The sequence below is a fragment of the Cotesia glomerata genome, linkage group LG10, assembly GCF_020080835.1.
Source record: "Cotesia glomerata isolate CgM1 linkage group LG10, MPM_Cglom_v2.3, whole genome shotgun sequence".
Lineage (NCBI taxonomy): Eukaryota > Metazoa > Arthropoda > Insecta > Hymenoptera > Braconidae > Cotesia > Cotesia glomerata.
The window spans coordinates 15,770,964-15,791,224 of NC_058167.1; the positions used below are offsets into that span (position 1 = coordinate 15,770,964).

Consider the following 20,261-nt stretch of genomic DNA (forward strand, 5'->3'; position numbering starts at 1 on the left):
GTCATAACATTGTAAATCTATACGTAATTGTCTTCTCGTTAACACGCACATGTTTCATAAATTTCATAAATGTCCATCTTAGTTATAGCATAGCGCTCTATGAAAATTAATTTAGCAGATATTTGATAATTTTTAAAATGACAAATAAATTATGGCAAAAAAAATTATAAAAAAAAAATTGACTTGTAGAAATTTTAAAAAATTAAAAATGTAATTTTTTAAAAGTAATTTTTTGGAACAAATTTTTTTGTTAGAAAAAAATTAAAAAATAATCAAATGACTGTTCACTTTAATTTCATTAGCGCTCTTTATTATTTACTTTAATTAAAAATTTATTTAGCATAATAAATTGATTTATTTGCTTCGTGTTTTGATTAGCGACAAGACAATAGTTTTAAAAAAATGTAATATTCCCCACCCCTCTGATCATGTCCAGTTTGCTCTGTGATTCTGTGTTTAATAAAAAAAATATACATGTATCTTTGATAATTTTGATGTCTGAAATTGTATTTTTTCTACCTACAACTTTTATAAAAAATAATTATTAGATATTTAGTTTATTTTAAGATATAGATGTAAATACCGTTTTTTTATGTTTTAGATTAAATTTCGATAGAGTCAATAATGCTTTGTTTGCAATATTTTCTCTTTGTATTGACTTTGTAGCTGAGTTAAGTGGGTCGACGATGCATTCAATTGAACCGTCATCGTCATGCTTCCAACTCAAGTACTGAAGCATGACCCTGATATTGACTTACTTGAAACTCCAATATCTTTATTCTATTATTAAGCTATTATTATTATCAATAAAGGAATATAATATATGCATGTATTCTCACATCAATACATATTAGTACAAAAAAAATTTACTTTTTACTCAAATATATTCAAACTTTTCTTAATTTTATACTTTTGTTAAAAATATGAATAGTCAAGGTTTTAATTTTAATGTTTGTTATCGCTTTATCAAACTTACAAGGTCTAGAATAATTAAATTTATTTTAACAAAATTTTAGACTCAGTTTTGGCCTTTGATGGAAGTTATTATTAACTTAAGCTCCCAATATTTATATAATTATTCCAAATTTAATTCATCCTAAATTTAATATTTCAATAGTTATGTAATTCACTTAGTTTGATATAATAGAAAGATAAAAGTTATGTATTTATTAAAATTTATTTTAATTTGTTTTTACGGCAAATTAATTTTAAAAATATAATTTTTCATGAGTTGAAAGGTTAAAAAAAGCTATTTAATTAACCAACACAGCTATTATCGGCACGCTATGCGCTTTGTTAATTCAAACGATGAATTTACATTTCATTTGAATAAAAAGCATTAAATTCAGTGACTGATATTTTTTTTATTCAACTGAATCAAACTTTGACTATAAATAGGGATTATTTAGAAAGAAACATTTTTTTTTCTAGGTCACTTATTGTAATATTTTTCCCTATTTTAACAAGTGTTTATTTTAATTTTTAATTCAAAGTTTATGAACCATAAAAAATTAACATACTGGAGTTACACTTTTACTTTTTTTCTTCTTCAACTGTGATGAAACTCACTTCAGAAAGTAATTTTATACATTCTAATTTAAAGTAATTATTATAATAAATTAATCGTATTAAATATAATGTATAATTATAAATATACAAGTGAAAAATTTTATATCTTCTTTTTTTTCAAGCTGTCACTTGACCAATTTTTAAATTTATTTAACAATTAAATCAATTCTGAAAAATTATTTTTAAAAAATTGCATTTTTAATTTTTAAAATTTTCTACATGTCAATTTTTTTTTCTTATTTTTTTTGCCGTAATTTATTTGTTAACAATATTTCTAAAAATTATCAAATATTTGCTTAATTAACAACATTAAAGTTAGCAGTCATTAGAGAATTAAAAAAATTTTTTTAACAAATAAATTTGTTCCAAAAAATTATTTTTGAAAAATTGCATTTTTTATTTTTAAAAATTTTTACAAGTCAATTTTTTTTAATAATTTTTTTTGCTATAATTTATTTGTTAAAAAAAAATTCTAAAAATTATTAAATATCTGCTAAATTAATTTTCATTCTACTTTTTTGAAATGTCAAATGTCTTGTAATGTAAATGATCTTATCGACTACTGTTAAAAATTTTATTAAAAAAATAAAAAAATCCATCTTCAAAGAATTATGACAGTCAAAAATTCATAGCTATTTTTTTTTTAATTATAGCGGATAAAAATTGCATATTTCTGTCAGTATAAATTATTTAAATAATTATCACCATTTTAAATCAAGGTAATTTTTACTCTAAAATTTTGGATTAAAATTTTTCTTTCAGAATTTTGATAAATAAAATTTTAATAGATTGCAAAACGGCTCCATTTTGCTACATAGAAAGTTTTTGTAGAAAAAATATGAATAAAATGGCGAAATATTCCACAAATCCGTTGGTATCGGCTGAGAAATGTTGACAGGAAGCTTGATTTCTTCTCCCTCAGAGTTCGGTGGAGTTGAGAACAGAGAGAGGGTTGAAAATTTTTCGCATGTCGCATGTGCAGTATAACAATTTTAGTTTGATCGTGTTGGTGTTGGAGGAAAACAAAAAAAACAACAAAGAACCATCAGATAACGCAGTTATTAATTTCAATATTTCTAATAATTAAAGTTACCTCGAGATTTATAAATAAAAGCCGACGGATAATAGGTGTACGTGTGAAAATGTGGTTTAAATTGAACCACTACAATACATATAATAATTTAACGTGTGAAAATATCATAAAATCATATTTACAGGTATTGGTCACTATAGAACCACTTGTGAAAAATGGCTGACCTGTGAATTTTTTTCCTCATATGTCAGTTTTGTTTATTAAAACTCTTTAAAAATCGTCTTTTTTTAAATAATCTTCGGGACAAGTGTTTTAGATTGATAGGTTATCATGCCCCGCGTAAAAGCATCACCGAAAAAATGCGTCAAAACGTCATCGAATTCCAATCCGGCCACCAATGCGTGGGTTTTTCTCATGAAAGGTAAATAAAAAAAAAAATATCACCTATCTATATAATAAAAAATAAAAGAATAATGAAAAAAGCGATCAATCTTTTGTCACTGCTTCTATTGGTCGGATAAAATTCAATAGATTAACAATATAGATTAATAATTAAAATTTTTTGACGTTTTAATTTTTAATTTTGTATTAGGTGAAGGACTAGAAGGTACTGATGGAAATATTCCGGATATTGTTAAATTGCGACATCCTGCATCCAGCCAAGCAGCAATGTTTTTATTCAGCCCCGGTGATTTGACAGTTCAAGAAGTTCTGACAATCGATGAGAACAAAAGATCCTGGTTTGTTGACGACAATGTCAAGTCAGATGGAAAAATGCACCTGTCAACTCCAATAGATCCAATATTTCTCGTCTTACCGTACTTGAGAAAATCCCAGTACGCCGTACCCCTGGAGCAGCTTCTCAGAGACGACGAGTACCCGGAGACTGAAAGACTGGCTCGTTGTCAGAATCTCAAGCTAACTCTGGTCGCGGATCGCCGCGGTGATGAATCTTTGCAAGCTTACAAGTACAATGAGGAAAAAACGCTGATTTGGCTGCAGAAGAAAGTTGAGCGAGTCGCTGAGACACTCAGACAAAAGGGCATTTATGTATCTCCTGGCGCTGTCAGTGCAAATTATGTTAAAAGTAGTAAATATGAACCTGCTAGTGATACTGGTAAGCACTTATTGTTTTAATTAAGAAATTACCTTGTATCTCGTGAACTATTGACATTTTTAAAGATATAACCTCATCCCGATGTTATACTCATCAAGAGCTTTCATTTGAGTACCCACATCAATTTTTCATATATTTATATATATTATATATATGTATATATGAAAAATATATCAAAAATGCATGTGGGTACTCAAATGAAAGCTCTTGATGAATGTAACATCAGAGTGAGCTTATATCTTAAAAAATGTCAATAATTAAGAAATGACGTTGTATCTTGTGAACTATTAACATTTTTAAAGATATAAGCTCATCCCGATGTTACACTTATCAAGAGCTTTCATTTGAGTACCCACATGCATTTTGATATATTTATATATATATAATATATATAAATATATAAAATATATGAAAAAATGATGTAGGTATTCAAATGAAAGGTCTTGATGAATGTAACATCGGGATGAGCTTATATCTTCAAAAACATCAATATTTAAGAAAGTACAGTGCAATTTAACAAGAGTTATTTAATAAAGCAAAACTTTATTTATTTATAGCTCACAAGTCATAGCAGTCACATAGTAACTGCAAGGTTGCTAGTTTTATTTTATATTTAATAAAATTTAATTTTTTTTCATTACAGAATACTTGAGATACGCTCACGGCATTGTCTCGGAGTACTTGACTGAAGATTTGTCTAAAAAATTAGCTCAGTTTCTTAATTTACCAGAGGAAATAGAAAATAATCCCAAGCGAAAGCTGTCAAGCCCTAAAGAAGTTTCAGACAACAAACGGCAGAAAAGCGAACCCGCTGAAACGGAAAATCCACCTAAAATGCGTGCATTAGATTTAACCAAGCCTGAAAAGGTATTGATTAATTAATTTAAATTAAATTGAAAATATTGTTTTTTTAATCAATATTAATTAAATTTTATTTTTGAATTAAAGGTGACGAAACAACCGACAAAAAAAGAATTGGCTCGTCAAAAAGCAGCAGCTGGTTCAAAAAATATCTCTTCATTCTTCAAGAAAAAATAAATATACTTATTATTAGATAAGACTGTCTCTGTAGGTTGCATTCGTAACGTTTTAACGGATCAACGATTTTTATCGGTGTTACTTAAATTAAAATTAGATTAATTTTAAATTAAATAATAATAATAATAATGATAATGAAATAAACAAACGAAACAGCGAACCTAAATAAATAACAATAACAGCTGCAATAACTCGAGAATAAATATCAACACCTTGCTACACATTATTTGCTCAAAAGATTAATACTGTACTTACAAAAACAATCGCAATATTATTGTTGACTCTTAAATCTCGTCTCCAGACATGCGCTATTAAACTTTCAAATAAAAAGGTCTTACAATACAGTAATAGGTTTGTCATGTAAATAGTCGTGTGAATTATTAATTTATCATACAAAGTATACTTTGTACAGATTTTTGTTTCACGTAAAACAATTATTATTTTTATAATTTTATTGTGCATTACACAGTACTTGTGTCAATCTCCTGCCAAATTAACCATTTGATACTTTTTATGAGATTTCATTTAAGTCTTATACATCGTAAAATATGTATTTGTGATTAATGATTGTGCTTCTAAATTAATAGCATTTCATTGTAATTTAGTATTATCAATTAATAATATCAATAATAATCTTCGATGTTAAAAAACAAATCAAGACTCAATAAAGCATGGAAAAAGTATAATTGCCTTTTTTTATTTTTATTAACAATTTTGTGCTTTAAATACATGTAAAATTTATTATAAAAAAAAAAAAGTTAATTCGCTTCCATGGGCTCGATACCTTCAACATCGCGGCACTTTGCGTGTTGTAACTCTCGTCGTATTTCTGGGGTAAGTGTGTGATGATATTGTCGCTTCAATAATTCCAACAGCGCTTCTCTTTGCTCTGAACTGATGTCACTCTTGTAACGCTGAGCGAATGTTAAAAGAGCTTGGTGCCATAGAACTGGTAATTCTCTGGTATCTCTTTCAAACCTGAAATATTTAAATTGTTATTATTATTATTTATTGTTTTAAGGCAATATTTAGGCAGCATTTGAAAATGCTCTGTCTCTAGATACATAATTAAGAAATGACCTTGTATTTCGTGAACTATTGACATTTTTAAAGATATAAGCTCATCCCGATGTTACATTCATCAAGACCTTTCATTTGAATACCTACATCATTTTTTCATATATTTTATATATTTATATATATTATATATATATATAAATATATCAAAATGCATGTGGGTACTCAAATGAAAGCTCTTGATAAGTGTAACATCGGGATGAGCTTATATCTTTAAAAATGTCAATAGTTCACGAAATACAAGGTCATTTCTTAATTATTGACATTTTTTAAGATATAAGCTCACTCTGATGTTACATTCATCAAGAGCTTTCATTTGAGTACCCACATGCATTTTTGATATATTTTTCATATATACATATATATAATATATATAAATATATAAAATATATGAAAAATTGATGTGGGTACTCAAATGAAAGCTCTTGATGAGTGTAACATCGGGACGATCTTATATCTTTAAAAACATCAACAGTTAATAAAGTACAGTGCAATTTAACAAAAATCATTATTTAATAAAACAAAATTTTATTCATTTATAGTTCATAAGTTACGGCAGTCACATAGTGACTGCAAGGTTGCTAGTAACAATAATTTAGTAAATCTGAAATAATATGAATTTTTCATAACTTAAAAATTTTTTCCGGGATTCAAATACATCAATTATTGATGATTAAAAATAAATATATAAAATAAAATATTACCTCAGGAAATGAAAAACCACACCATCAACTACACGGTAGGGCAAAGCGTATTTTTTATCCAAAAATATTCTAATAAAAATACTATTAGCTCCAGTGTACCCCATCTCCGCAATTTTCAACAGAGCAGCCGCTGACTCCAACATAGGAATCGAGTTTTTTGCAACTATTGACCCGATGATAATAGCTTCTCTCAGAGTGCAGTCACCGGACTCCAAAAGCGGCAAGAGGAAGCCTTTCATGAACCCTCTGGGTTTATACAAAGCTTTCCTGACCGCTTGATACAAATGGAAGTTCAAACGTTTGTACTCTGCCAAATCATCTCTAACACGCGGAAGCAAAACTAAGTTATAAAACCTCTGCGCCATATTTTCCTTGAGATTCGAGGCAAAGATACGTGTAGCTTGGTACATAGCAGCGGCTGTCCAGCTGGGCGGGTCTAGTATGTAAAGTACTTGTTCCCAGTTTTTCATAGAAGGTATGAACTTGAATAATTTCGGCAACGCACCGCTTCTGTACACAGATAATATTGGCTTCATTTTTTCGAAAGACTCTTTTAAGAGCGGGTGCATGTCGTCCATCTGTATGGAGCCTATTTCAGAAAACTGGGACTGGATTTCTGTTTTTTTCTCCTCTAACTTCTCGAGGATTATGTCGGCGAGTGTTCTCGTCGGTGCTCTACCGCGGTCCATGAACAACTCCAGCGCTCGTTCATCTTGTTCGTCGATTTTAATGTCATCGTAGTATTCATTCCCGGTTATTTGTTCATCATCACTCATTTTATACTCTTCTTCATCTTCGTCAAGAGTTAGCAGAGCTTTTTTTCCTTCGTTACTTTTTTCACCTTCGCTTTCTTCTTCTTTACGCTGCTGGTTTGTTAACTTAATCACTCTACTGGATACTTTTGGATTAATAAATTCCTGTAAAGATATTTTTTAATGAATAATAATATTAAAAATATATGACATTAAAGTTAGCAGTCGCTTGACAATTTTTTAATTTTTTGTTAATAAATAAATTTGCTCCGAAAAATTATTTCTAAAAAATTGGATTTTTTATTTTTTTAATTTTCTAAATCTCAATTTTTCTTCTCATTTTCTTTGAAATAATTTATTTGTTAAAAAAATTCTTAAAATTGTAAAATATCTGCTAAATTAATTTTCATTAAAAATATAAAATAACTTTTGTCATTTTTTTTTTATAAAAATTAATTTAGCAGATATTTATTAATTTTTCTAATAAATAAATTACTGCATAAAAACAATGGACATTTAGAAATTTTAATAAATTAAAAATGCAATTTTTCAACAACAATTTTTTTCGTTAAATAAAATTAAAAAATGGTCAAGTGACAGCTAACTTTAATATAATTTTTTTTTTTTTTTAAATTAGTATCAAATAATAAAATCTAAAAAAATTCATTAAATTAAATTTTTTTAATTTCTACGTGTGGAATTTTTTAATTTATTTACTTTTTTAAAAATTATTCTATTTACTTAAAAATTTAATTTAAGCTAGAATTATTAATTAATTAATTTTAATTAAATAAAAATCTAATTTACTAACCTCATCTTCTTCAGCCCGGAAACGTATTTTATTACGATTTTTGGATTTAACAATACCATCTCCTTCAAGTTGATCTGCTAGAGGTACTTTAGCTGGAAGAGTATCTCCCTTTGAAACACGAACTTTCTTAGCTTTTCCCATAATTAATAAAAGTAATTATTAAATGACAGAAATAAAAACACGTGTTAATTCACAATATCACATTTCCATCCGCAACTTTTTATGAAAATAAAAATAATAAAAATAAAATTTATTATCCCTTTCCAGAAGATGTCTCTTTACTACTGAATGGTGCTGCAGACTAACGAAAGAATGTCGCACTTAAATAAACTACCAGTACTACCAGCAAAACTCCGCCGGTAATTATTCAGTTCATAAAATAAGTCGCGAATTTTCCACCAGGATAATTCTTTTCAGTCACTCCAATAAAATACGCGGGAAATCAGCCCAGATGTAGAAGACGCGGTCAATTGTTGATGTGAAATTTTAGCGGCTTCTGTTTCTGTTGTGTGTGATAAATAATACTTGCCAGATAGATACTCATAATTGTAAATTGTCGCATAATAAATATAAAATTGACTAGATTCTCGAATAATCAATATTAAATATGGCTTCAAAACGTCTGCGTGATTACACTAATGACAGAGGTTAGTAAAGAATTTATTCTAACCAAGAAATATTGTTTTTTATTATAATAATGATAACAATAATAATAATTATTATTTTATTTATTTTTTTCAGATCAATTAAAAACGTTTTTTGAGGAGTTTGTCAAAATAGATGATAAATCTGGGGAAAAATGTTTCAAATACCGGGAGCAGCTGACTAAATTGGCTCACCGTGAGCAAGTTGCGTTTACTATTGACTTAGACGACGTTCATGAGTTCAATGACGATCTAGCAGAGGCTATTGCCAATAATACTCGTAGATATGTGAATCTAGTTAATGAAGTAAGTAAAAAAGAATCAACAATGTTATTTTTTTAAACGATAAAAAATAAACATTTGCTAATAATTAAAAAAAAATTGGAGTAAAAAATCCGCTTACGTCTTTTGTTTAATTATTCTAGGATTTGTTATGACTTTAGTAGCATTTTAATTGATAAATATTTTTTTTTTTTTTGGTTAATTTTAAAAAAGTAAGAGAAATTATTAATCTTAGATATTTTTTAGAAGTCCTTTTTTAAACATTTATGCGAATATTATTAATAATATTCGAAATAAGTTCTATTTAACTTGATACAATTTTTAGATTAAATTTTTTAAAAACTGTAGCAAGTAATAGTAAAAAATTTTTTATTTTTGCCAATATATTAGTTGACTTAATAATAAGTAGAAAAGAATTTAAAGTCAATCATTTATTATTACTTGAATAAGCTTAAGCCTCTTATAAATTCAATGAATTTTAGTATTTTTTATTTATAATCAAGATTACTGTATATTATTTAATCTAAAGTTATTATTCATGTACTGGAGACAAAAAATCAACCCTTGTTACTTTTCTTATCGTCTTTATCCTCAAAACTTTTTATTATTATTAAAAAAAAAAAATAGTAAATTATTATTCATCTTAATAGCTCGTTCAAGAAATCCTGCCAGAGTTCAAAGAGCACCCAGTACCTCCAAAGGACGCTTTAGATATTTACATCGAGCACCGTCTGCTCATGGAAGCGAGAAACAGGCACCCAGGTGATCAAAGAGATCCTAGAAACAGATATGCGCCTGAGTTAATGCGTAGATTGTAAGTATTTATTTTATTTATATATTTAAAATCAGCTATTCAATGTAAAAACTATAAATAATACATTATTTTATTAACCGTTTGTCTTTTTATTTAAATTTCCAGCGAAGTTTATTTCAAAAACTTTGACAACGCTAAGCAGCTCTCAGTGAGGGACATAAAGGCCAGCAGTATAGGAAAATTAGCAACCGTCCGTGGTATAGTAACAAGATGTACCGAAGTAAAACCTATGATGGCCTGTGCTACTTATACATGCGACCAATGCGGTGCGGAGACTTATCAGACGATTCAATCACTAAGTTTCCGACCTCTCGACATGTGTGAGAGTGATGACTGTAAGATAAATAAGTCTGGTGGCAGACTTTACATCCAAACAAAAGGATCTAAGTTTGTAAAATTCCAAGAGATTAAAATTCAAGAGCACAGTGATCAAGTTCCTGTTGGTCATATTCCCAGATCTCTCACTGTTTACTGTCGTGGTGAAACAACCCGACTGTGCTTACCAGGAGACCACGTTGTCTTTACAGGAATATTTTTGCCAATAACCAAAACAGGTTTTAACCCCAGCGCCGGAGGTGCTTTGCTCAGCGAGACATTTTTAGAAGCGCATCAAGTTGTTACTCTAACAAACTTGCAGTCAGCTGACGACAGTAGTAAACAATTGACACAAGAAGAGTTAGAAAGTTTTACGGGCGATGATTTCTACACCAAGCTTGCACGTTCTATAGCGCCTGAAATTTATGGATTGGAGGATGTAAAGAAAGCATTGCTGCTGTTGCTTGTCGGAGGAACGGACAAGAATAAAGGAGACATTAAAATCCGTGGTAACCTCAATATCTGTCTGATGGGCGATCCTGGAGTTGCTAAATCACAATTACTCGGCTTCATATGTCGTCTGGCTCCGAGATCCCAGTATACGACCGGCCGTGGATCATCGGGAGTCGGTTTAACAGCTGCTGTGCTCAAGGATCCGCTTACGGGGCAAATGATGCTGGAAGGAGGCGCTCTGGTGCTTGCTGATCAAGGAGTTTGCTGTATTGACGAGTTCGACAAAATGGCTGACGCTGACAGAACGGCAATCCACGAAGTAATGGAACAGCAAACTATTTCAATCGCAAAGGCGGGTATAATGACGCGGCTTAATGCTCGTGTATCAATATTAGCAGCGGCTAATCCAGCGTACGGTAGATACAATCCAAAACGTACCATCGAGCAGAATATACAACTTCCCGCGGCTCTGCTGTCACGTTTTGACCTTCTCTGGCTGATTCAAGATCGTGCGGACCGGGATAATGACCTTCGTTTAGCTCAGCACATCACTCATGTTCACCGTACGGGCTCCCAGCCCGTCACCGAGACTGAGGCGCTGGACATGAATTTAATGAGAAGATACATCGCTCTTTGTAAAACAATAGATCCTGTTATCAGCCCGGATATTACGGAGTATATAGTAGACTCTTATGTTGAGATGCGTAAGGAAGCCAGGAACAGCCAGGACAAAACTTTCACTTCTGCGAGAAATCTTCTGGCTGTTCTGCGTCTATCCACCGCTCTAGCTCGCCTGCGTTTATCCACTGAGGTACAAAAGGAAGATGTTGCTGAAGCTAATCGTCTTGTCGAGATGTCAAAGTACTCTATCAATCACTCCGAGGTACAGAGTGGGAACAAGGGCGTAAGCACCGCCAACAAAATCTTCCAACTTATTAGGGAGATCGCCGGGGACTCCAAGACTGTCAAAGTATCTGAGATTCTCGAGAGATGCACCAACAAAGGATTTAATCAGCATCAAGTTGACGACTGCATTGAGGAGTACGAGGAGCTTAATGTCTGGCAAGTTAATCAAGCTAGAACACAAATTACTTTTCTGTAATGAAGATACATCATTTTTTTTTATTATTTTTATTATTGTATTTATAGTAAGATAATATTTTTCCACGTCAACTGTCTGATAATTTTTTATAACAATTTAATATTGATAATAAAACAATTTTTTACGCAATAAATTTTATTTTATGTCTTCAGTTATAAATTTAATAATAATAAAATTAGCCGACATCTTTGATTTTTTTATCTCGCTTAATTTATTAAATTATAACTAAAAAATATTTTTAAAAAATTGCACTTATAGTTTTTGAAGTTTTTAACAAATGAAAAAATTGTTTTTTTATTTTGTTGTAATAATTTGTTAATAAAAAAAATTATAAAAATTTTTAGATGTCGGCTAACTTTATTTTCATTGAAAATTTTTAGAATGTTTTTTTATTGAAAAATTTATTAGAAAAAAATTTTTTAAAAAATGCCACTTGTAAAAAACTTCAAAAACTGTAAGTGAAATTTTTAAAAAATATTTTTCTGTTTTAATTTAATTATTAAAAAAAAATTAAAAACGTCGGCTAACTTTAGTATTATAAATTAATAATGTAAAATTGTGTTATAAGTTATTTTATGGTGATGATGATGATGATGCGTGTCATTATTGTTGTTATTATCTTCATTTCTTAGCGTGAGCGGGAAGCTTAAATAGCTAGTTAGCGACTGCGCATGCGCGGAATCCCTTCTTCAGTTGAGTCGCTACAAGCGCACGCAGAAAATTTATCTTGTCTTATTGCAGAATCCGATCAGTTGCGCGCCGACAGTCTTACCGGCACTTGCAATTCTATCTATTGCAAGATTTAAATAAAATAACATAAATAAGTACCCACCGGGGATAAACATATACTTTATAGATATTGTGGAGTAATAAATATTATTATTTAAATGATAGGACTGTCGGGATAACGCGAGTGTGTGAATGTGTGTGCTAATTTATTTAAAAAATCTGTCACTACCTCTCAAGTGCTACATTTTACTACAAAAAAATATATAGAGATATATATGTACGTTTATAAATAATTATATTTATTTGTATTTATTTATATTTAAATGTTGAACAACGAGGTTTATTTAAATCGTGAAGAAGAAATAAGGTTATTACCGGAGGAGATTAAACGATTAAATGAAACCGGTAATGTCGTTTAAAGGAGAGATTATCCGTACGATTATTCGCGAGTGGAAATCATTTTGACAGAATAATATATATTTATTTATTATTTATTATTGTGATTATTATATTTATTTACATTTAAGTGAGTGATATTTAAATATTTAAACAACCGGTTAATAATTGATTATTGTTTTTTAGTCATTAACTGATAAATTATTAAAGTAAAAATGAAGAAAGTGTTATTTATTACATTTATGTGTCTGTACGCGGTCGATGGTGTCGTATCACGTTCAACGAGATCCACGCGACGACATGGAGGAAGTGGAGGTGCCGAAATTCCCGAGAATTGTCAAGCCGTTAAGCCTTTCTTTGAGAGCAAAAATATCTCCGTTGATTTTACGGCTATTACTAAAACCGACATTGCTGAAAGTAAGTTCTGATTATCAAATAAAATTACAGTAGTTAGCAGTCATTAGAGAATTTTTTTATTTTTTTTAACAAACAAATTTGTTCCAAAAAATAATTTTTAAAAAATTGCATTTTTCATTTTTTTTTCATTTCTGACATTAAAGTATGAAAATAAAGTTAGCAGACATCTAACAATTTTTAGAATTTTTCTTAATGAAAAATTTGTAATAAAAACAATTTTTAAAAAATTCCACATGTAGAAAATTTAAAAAACAATAGATGCAGTTTTTTAGAATATTTTTTTAGCTTTCATTTAATTAATAAAAAAAAAATATAAAAAATTGTTTAATGTCGGCTAGTTTGACTATCATCATTAAAGTTAGCTGTCACTTGATTAATTTTTAATTTTATTCAACAATTCAATTAATTTTAAAAAATTATTTTAAAAAAATTGCATTTTTAATTTTTTAAAATTTCTACATGCCAATTTTTTTTCTTATTTTTTTTGCCATAATTTATTTGTTAAAAAAAAATTCCAAAAATTATTTAATATCAAATAAATTATTAATTAGAATAAGTTATTTCAAAATATATATTAAGTAAAATTAGAGTAAGTACTTATATATTTAGTAATTAATTTTAATTAATTAACAAACACCCAGTGAAATATATAACATAAAATTTTTATATATTCTCTTTGTCAGGCTAATTAATTTTATTAACATTTACATTAGCTGGATAATATGTATATACGGATGGGATTGTTGGGATGCTGATTATCATGCTTCGTCAAGTGTAGCACACAAACAGTACGTCAAACCCGAGGAATGTCAATACTGCAAATTGTATTGGCTTCAGAATGTAATTAGTTCATTTTTGAATAATTCCATACAACAAACTTATGATAATAATTTGAATTAGAGGTGTAAGCTTGTAGAGCTGGTAACTGGGATTTTAAGAATTAAAGCTCGACTCGACGCTAACAAATCACCCAATTAGTAATGCAGTTTGAGTGATGAATGTACTGCGCTATCCTTTAGCTTAAAATCCACCACTTACATACTTACTATACATTGTACATTTGTTTGGAGATTGCCGGTATAAAACCTCAATAATTCGGATTAACCTCTCGACAATATTTTTACCTCCGGCACGCTTCCGGCGCGTGCCGAATAATAATCTAACGGATCTTGATGGACGTGTTGAGAGATCTTGCAACCGGATCTAATCGTGATTACATTTTTTAATCCTATCTACTTACTTCTTCTCTTCCTTTCAATCTACAACTCTTTCACCTTTTATTTCCAATCCTATCCTGTCGTATCCTCTTATTAAACAGACAGCCAGCCAGCCAATGTCACTGATACATTCTGCACTGGTGATATATGACGGTGCATTTATCAAACACATGACATCTTTTTAGTTATAAAGAGTACTTATTGCACTTGTATTGGCATCAAGAAAAAACTCATGATTGCTATCGCTCAAAAGACTTATCTTTTCTATGCTACGCACATTTAACGACAGACTTTTAAAGAGTCGCTAAGCATACAAAAGAAGATATTAAGGCATAAATTTTTATTATTATTATTCCACGTGTATTTCTATCTATCTATATATAAGCTTCTTTGCGAACACATCTAAGGGGTTGGATTTTTTTAGTCCGACTTTTTCAAAGTTATTTGTGGTGACAAAAAAAAACTAGTCACAATATAAAGTCTCTGTTATTTGTTACTGTAAATCTGCTACAAAATACCAGTTAATATACGCCAACGCGTCGTGTATTTCAAACACGTTATTTATATCGCTTAAAAAGCTTTAAAATGTATCTTTTTTAAAATTCTCCACATTTTTGTTAATCAAAAAAAATAACTTTGTTATTTTACTACATTCGAATTTTTCCGGTAATTTTATTCACTTTCAATTTATTCCTCTTTAATTACTCACCAATTACAGTCATTTTTTATTATCTTCCGGGAGAACGATAGCGCGCTTGTCCGATTACCAGATGTTAATTATTATCAGCAAATTGATTTCGTTTTCAAGTTCAGTTATCTTGAAAATAATTATTAACCTTTCATACTTAATTCTCGTGTGTATTTAAGATAATATTATTTATAAATTTATCAATGTTCTGTTTTTTATTTTTTTTTATTTACCAACGTACAGTTCAAATCAATTTGTTGATTGTAAATAATTCTGTAGTTTAAATTAAAAATCGTTTAAGCGGCAACAATTTTTGTTAAAAATACAAGCACTTATAGTTGTTTTATTATTTATTTTTTTCATAAATTCCATGGAAATAATTCATCGTGATTTTTTATTCTATTTCTGGAATTCTAGAAATTCTGGAGTGTTATTGAAAAAATTTTTTATTAAATTTTCATCGGTCAGATTCTAAACTATAACTTCTGATCTTTAAATAGCTGTCGTACTATTTGATTAATTTAAAGATCAAGAGTATTAATTCAATATTTTCCTTAAAAAGTTTCTTTTTATTCTAAATATAAATTATACTGAAAATAAATTTCACAAAATTGAAAAAAATCAAAATTTAGAATTAATTTTTTTTTTATTGAGAATATTATTTAAAATAAAATAAACAATTCTTTACCTAAAATTTGATGAAACTAAATAAATTAATTTCTTAATAAGAAAATATGATATATATATCGTCCCAGTATAATTCTATTTGAAAACAATTTACCAAAAAAAAAAAAAAAAAAAATAAATAGGAAATATAAGACCCTGGAGTACTTTCACAGAAGTTCGATTATTGACATTACAAATATCACCCCAATTCCATAGAAAGCTAGAAATAAATCATCAGTACCAAAATAAGCTGGAGTATAAATTTATCGAAATATATAAATGTAGCCAGACAGTAGAGCGTGAAGTTTAATTGAATATATATATCCCCAAAATAACTTAATTTAATTATCAAATATTTAACAATAAATTAGTTAGAGAAGCAAACCCTCAAACTCAAAACAGTCTTGTAAATTTACTCCCCACAAACATATCAAGTTCCGTCCTAAATTAATCTAAAGTTACCAAAATCTAATATGTACTGGGAATAGATATTCTGACAATTTGAATTTAGATATTACCCACCTCAGCTCGGCTGTCTTGTGCCTTGATATAAATCTTCTATAAACCAGATTCAAACAAACAACTAAGTTACTAAGCTGAACTGCACTCACAACTAACAATAAAAATAAAATACTTTTTAAATGTAATTTATTAACTGTTTGTGTTAATAAGAAGCTTAGTGATGAAAAAAGACACCCTCGAATCTAGAAGCTTAAACGGTAAACCGCAGCAATAGTACCTCGTCATCTTACATCTGACAGCTTACAGCAAAACAAATCCATTATTATATAATAAGCAAGATAGCTGTTGGTTAATCGAGACAACAACCAGTTTTGCGGCTGTCTGTGGCTGATTTGCTCATTTAGGTTAATTAACGCGTCCTCACGATCTTATAACTCTCTCACCCTCTCTCTTTCACTTCCCCTTTTCATCATTTCCTTCCTTTCACACATCACCACACACTTTAGCAGACCGTGGCCGTGTATACGTGATACGGTATTATTCATAGTTATTATAGGCATATACATACAATACTTGGTATTGCTGAAGTCCATGGCATAATTTCGAGAGCCTCGCAGCGACAATTTGTATGATTGACAGTATTACACTCCAGGCGTTAGTTACTATTGATGATAAAGCGCGAAGGTGACCGGATAAGCCAATAACTATTATGTATAATCCTACTTCTCTTTATCGTCATATCCTCACTTCCTTTTCTTCTTTTTGCTGATAAGTTTTAGCTTTACGTTCGTCTATTTTTGCGTAATAAACAATTTTTTTCCTTTTTATACGGTCATTTTTTGGCATTATGTAAAGTGGAAAAATTTTAATGTTGAACATTTAACAATTTTTTTTTTTTTTTTTTTTTTTATTTATTATTATTTAGAGTCGGTTTTAACTGCTGTGGTCATATCGCCGACTTTTAACTGTTGGGAGTGGTACGTTGGGTCTTTTTGGGTTGTGTAAATCTTAACCTACGCGGCAAGGGCCGAATATCAACCAAGTTGATTTCTAAGACCAGCTTGGGATTCGAACCCACGCCTGGCCGGTAAGTTAGTCCGAGTTCTCTATAGGCCATGCGCCTTAGACGACTCGGCTAACGTCACCGGTTTTAACAATTTATGTGTTGAATTAATACTAAGTTTTTGTAAAAAAATTTATCAGCACTAATTTTAATGTTGATTTTAAAGAAAATTTTTCTACCGATAAGTTACTTAAATCATAATTTAATTATTATTAAATTGAATTTTTAATTACTTTCAACAGCTTGATTTCTATTTTTATTTTATTGAATCAAATTTGTATAATGAACAACTCTTAAAAAGGTGAATTAAAAAAGAAACAATTCCCTTCAAAGATTTTTTGCAGAAATGGTAAATCCCATTTGAGCAATTTTTTTCGTACCCAAGGATCTATCCAAATTTTAATATCAATTGTAATACAGCTAGGTAATTGTACAATAAATAATATAAATTAGTACAACTTTTCAATGATGTAAACAAATCTCAGGCGAAAAATACCAGTTTTTTCATATTAAGAAACTTATATTGGATATAAAAAAACTTGAATAAAAATATTTTGTATTCTGGATGAATTGCACTTATAATGTTGTTGAGCTCTTCAAGCTCCAAATTACAATTTATGTGTTATTTTGAGCTTTATGAGCTCATAGAGGTAGTTGTTCTATGCTTTTGAGCCCTTCGAGCTCATATCTTGCGTTTGACATTTCTATTATTAATTTATAATTGTGTTAATTAATTTAAAATAATTTAAATGACACAATAAGAGGTTATTATTATTTTTATGATATAATTATTTATTTTTATTTAAATAAACGACCAAATTCATGGAGAACTAATTGAGAAGCAATATCACGTCGCTGAATTATTTATTTTTTTTTATTTTACTGGCGGTACTTTTATCTCGGATTGAAAAACTGGCCCTTAGAATTGACTGTGCAAGTGCGCTGATCACGTGGCTGATAAGCGGCTAACTTCACATCGCTGGTTAACCAATCCCAAGCTCTGACTTTGAAAGTTAACCAATACGGAATCAAGTATCGATAAATGACTAACTTCGTATATATTCAAAGTTTTAAAAGAAAAATAAAGTTACAATAAACAATCAAAAGAAGAAAACAATAAAACAAAGCAGCGACAATGAATTAAAAGCATTTACATATACAATGTACTTATAATTTAAGTTGTCCGGAAGAAAACAGATAGAGTAGAGTGTAGACGTTTACATACATAGAGCCCACGGAGGCTTCCGGGTAGGTCGGCTCTGAAGATAGATATACGAGCATGCAACGACGAAGCTCGAGTCAGCCGGATTGGATACCATGGCGTGTATCATTATGCTCTCTCCTGTGCTATACTCGGTATATAATACGATCACCCGAGCGTAGTGTACACCACCGAGGAGAGGAGAGAAACTCTGGTCAGAGACCGAGGATCTCAGCTTCCCGCAATCGCAATGACCGTACAGTTCCATTGTGGATGAACAGTGGTATACAACTAAACCAGAGAAGAGGGTCGAAGGTGTCCAGATAGCAATGCACCGAGGATTCAACATCCAGCTATGAGAAACAAGACAGTCATAGGTCAGCTCATACCATTAAATTACATTTATCTGTATATTTATTAATTAATTTATTTATTTATTCTTGCGGATTTGTTACATGTCGTTAAGCAGTTTGTTGGCTGCGTTCAAAAAAACTAACAAATGGCTTTGTTGTCGAGCTTTGAGTCAGAAGCTAGCATGCTGCGGAAGTCGATGAGATGGAGATACAATGTGATTAATGATGGACGATATTTATGGATAGTTGAGAAAAAACAAGATAATTTAACTATCCTTCGGATCGGGAATCGGGAAATAAAAAGAGAGACCCGAAAACCTTTTAGCATACTTTCAGTGAGTCAGCCATGACCCCGATGCAATTTTACGTTGGCTCTCGTACAACAGCGTCTTACCCCATATATGAAGTGATGTTGATGTGGTAGCATTTATATGTACTATGTAATATATACTCTGTATACTGTACCACAGAGTAGAGGAATTTTTCTCCCCTCTTGGCCAACAAAAACTTTTAATACCCTCTATATTTTAATACTTGGGAACATGCATCAAACAAAGTGTATAAATATACATAATTTATGGACAAAGTGGATTTTTAAAACGATATATGGAGTTTTAATACACTTGTGTACTTAGAGTTTTATTTTTATTTCAAGCTTTTTTAAAAGAGTTGAAAAGTAAAGACAAAATATTGAATTTTATATGAATGGTTTTTTTTGAATTAAATTTTTTATTTTGAACTGATTTTACATTTTTGGTTCAACTTTAAGGAAGATATTAATATTTGTTACAATTATTTGTCAAGCGATTTAATTGTGATAAATTTTTAAATAATGTTTAAAATAAATATTTTGTATTAAAATAATAATAAAGTTTGTTGTAAAAAAATAATCTAATAGCAATTAGTAATAATTAATCTGATATACTTGCGTTATTCAATTTTTCGCGAATTTAATAAGTCACAAATTGGAGTTATTAAAATTGAGTACTCGTTAGTGAAATGTTTGTATTAACTATACCGCTTCGTTATCGCAAATTATTTATCCAACGCAATTAAATTATTTGAGTCAATTATATTTTTCACAAATTAATATATCAGGCTATAACAATTATGAAAATTTTATTAAATAAAATCATAGCATTTATAAGTTTGAAAATATCTACAAACTTCTATAAAAGTTTAGGTCGTCATAAACTTTGAATATCCTTTTATATGACTCCCTTTTTACATACATCAAACAAATTTTGTAAATATGCATAATTTATCTACAAAGTGTGTTCGAAAAAAAACTTTACGTAGTTGTAATACTTTAAATTAAATTTTGTTTTTTTTGGCCGAAGGCGTATGCTTTAAAGTCC

The 20,261-nt window shown here is 29.5% G+C and overlaps 4 protein-coding genes across 4 annotated transcripts in view; 3 read left to right on the top strand and 1 right to left on the bottom strand.

Annotated features, from left to right (window-relative positions):
* Positions 1 to 2,454: 2,454 nt before the first annotated feature.
* Positions 2,455 to 5,057, top strand: LOC123272408 (ribonuclease H2 subunit B). Its single transcript, XM_044739153.1, has 4 exons — positions 2,455 to 3,023; positions 3,195 to 3,719; positions 4,363 to 4,586; positions 4,668 to 5,057. Exons 1-4 carry the CDS (start codon positions 2,933 to 2,935, stop codon positions 4,755 to 4,757), a joined length of 930 nt encoding a protein of 309 aa, XP_044595088.1. The 5' UTR covers positions 2,455 to 2,932; the 3' UTR covers positions 4,758 to 5,057.
* A 385-nt stretch (positions 5,058 to 5,442) lies between these two features.
* LOC123272407 (bystin) lies at positions 5,443 to 8,337 on the bottom strand. The gene is made up of 3 exons (XM_044739152.1): positions 8,102 to 8,337; positions 6,539 to 7,455; positions 5,443 to 5,735 (listed from the first exon to the last, which is right to left on the bottom strand). Exons 1-3 carry the CDS (start codon positions 8,240 to 8,242, stop codon positions 5,516 to 5,518), a joined length of 1,278 nt encoding a protein of 425 aa, XP_044595087.1. The 5' UTR covers positions 8,243 to 8,337; the 3' UTR covers positions 5,443 to 5,515.
* A 188-nt stretch (positions 8,338 to 8,525) lies between these two features.
* On the top strand, positions 8,526 to 11,847 carry LOC123272406 (DNA replication licensing factor Mcm7). Its single transcript, XM_044739151.1, has 4 exons — positions 8,526 to 8,748; positions 8,843 to 9,051; positions 9,678 to 9,841; positions 9,947 to 11,847. Exons 1-4 carry the CDS (start codon positions 8,709 to 8,711, stop codon positions 11,709 to 11,711), a joined length of 2,178 nt encoding a protein of 725 aa, XP_044595086.1. The 5' UTR covers positions 8,526 to 8,708; the 3' UTR covers positions 11,712 to 11,847.
* A 594-nt stretch (positions 11,848 to 12,441) lies between these two features.
* The window catches only part of LOC123272565 (division abnormally delayed protein), a 55,877-nt gene continuing 48,057 nt past the window's right edge, over positions 12,442 to 20,261 (top strand). Inside the window, exon 1 of the mRNA XM_044739440.1 lies at positions 12,442 to 13,253. Within this exon, the coding sequence (XP_044595375.1) occupies positions 13,052 to 13,253 (202 nt within the window). The 5' untranslated portion in view covers positions 12,442 to 13,051. The remainder of the gene's footprint in view (positions 13,254 to 20,261) is intronic.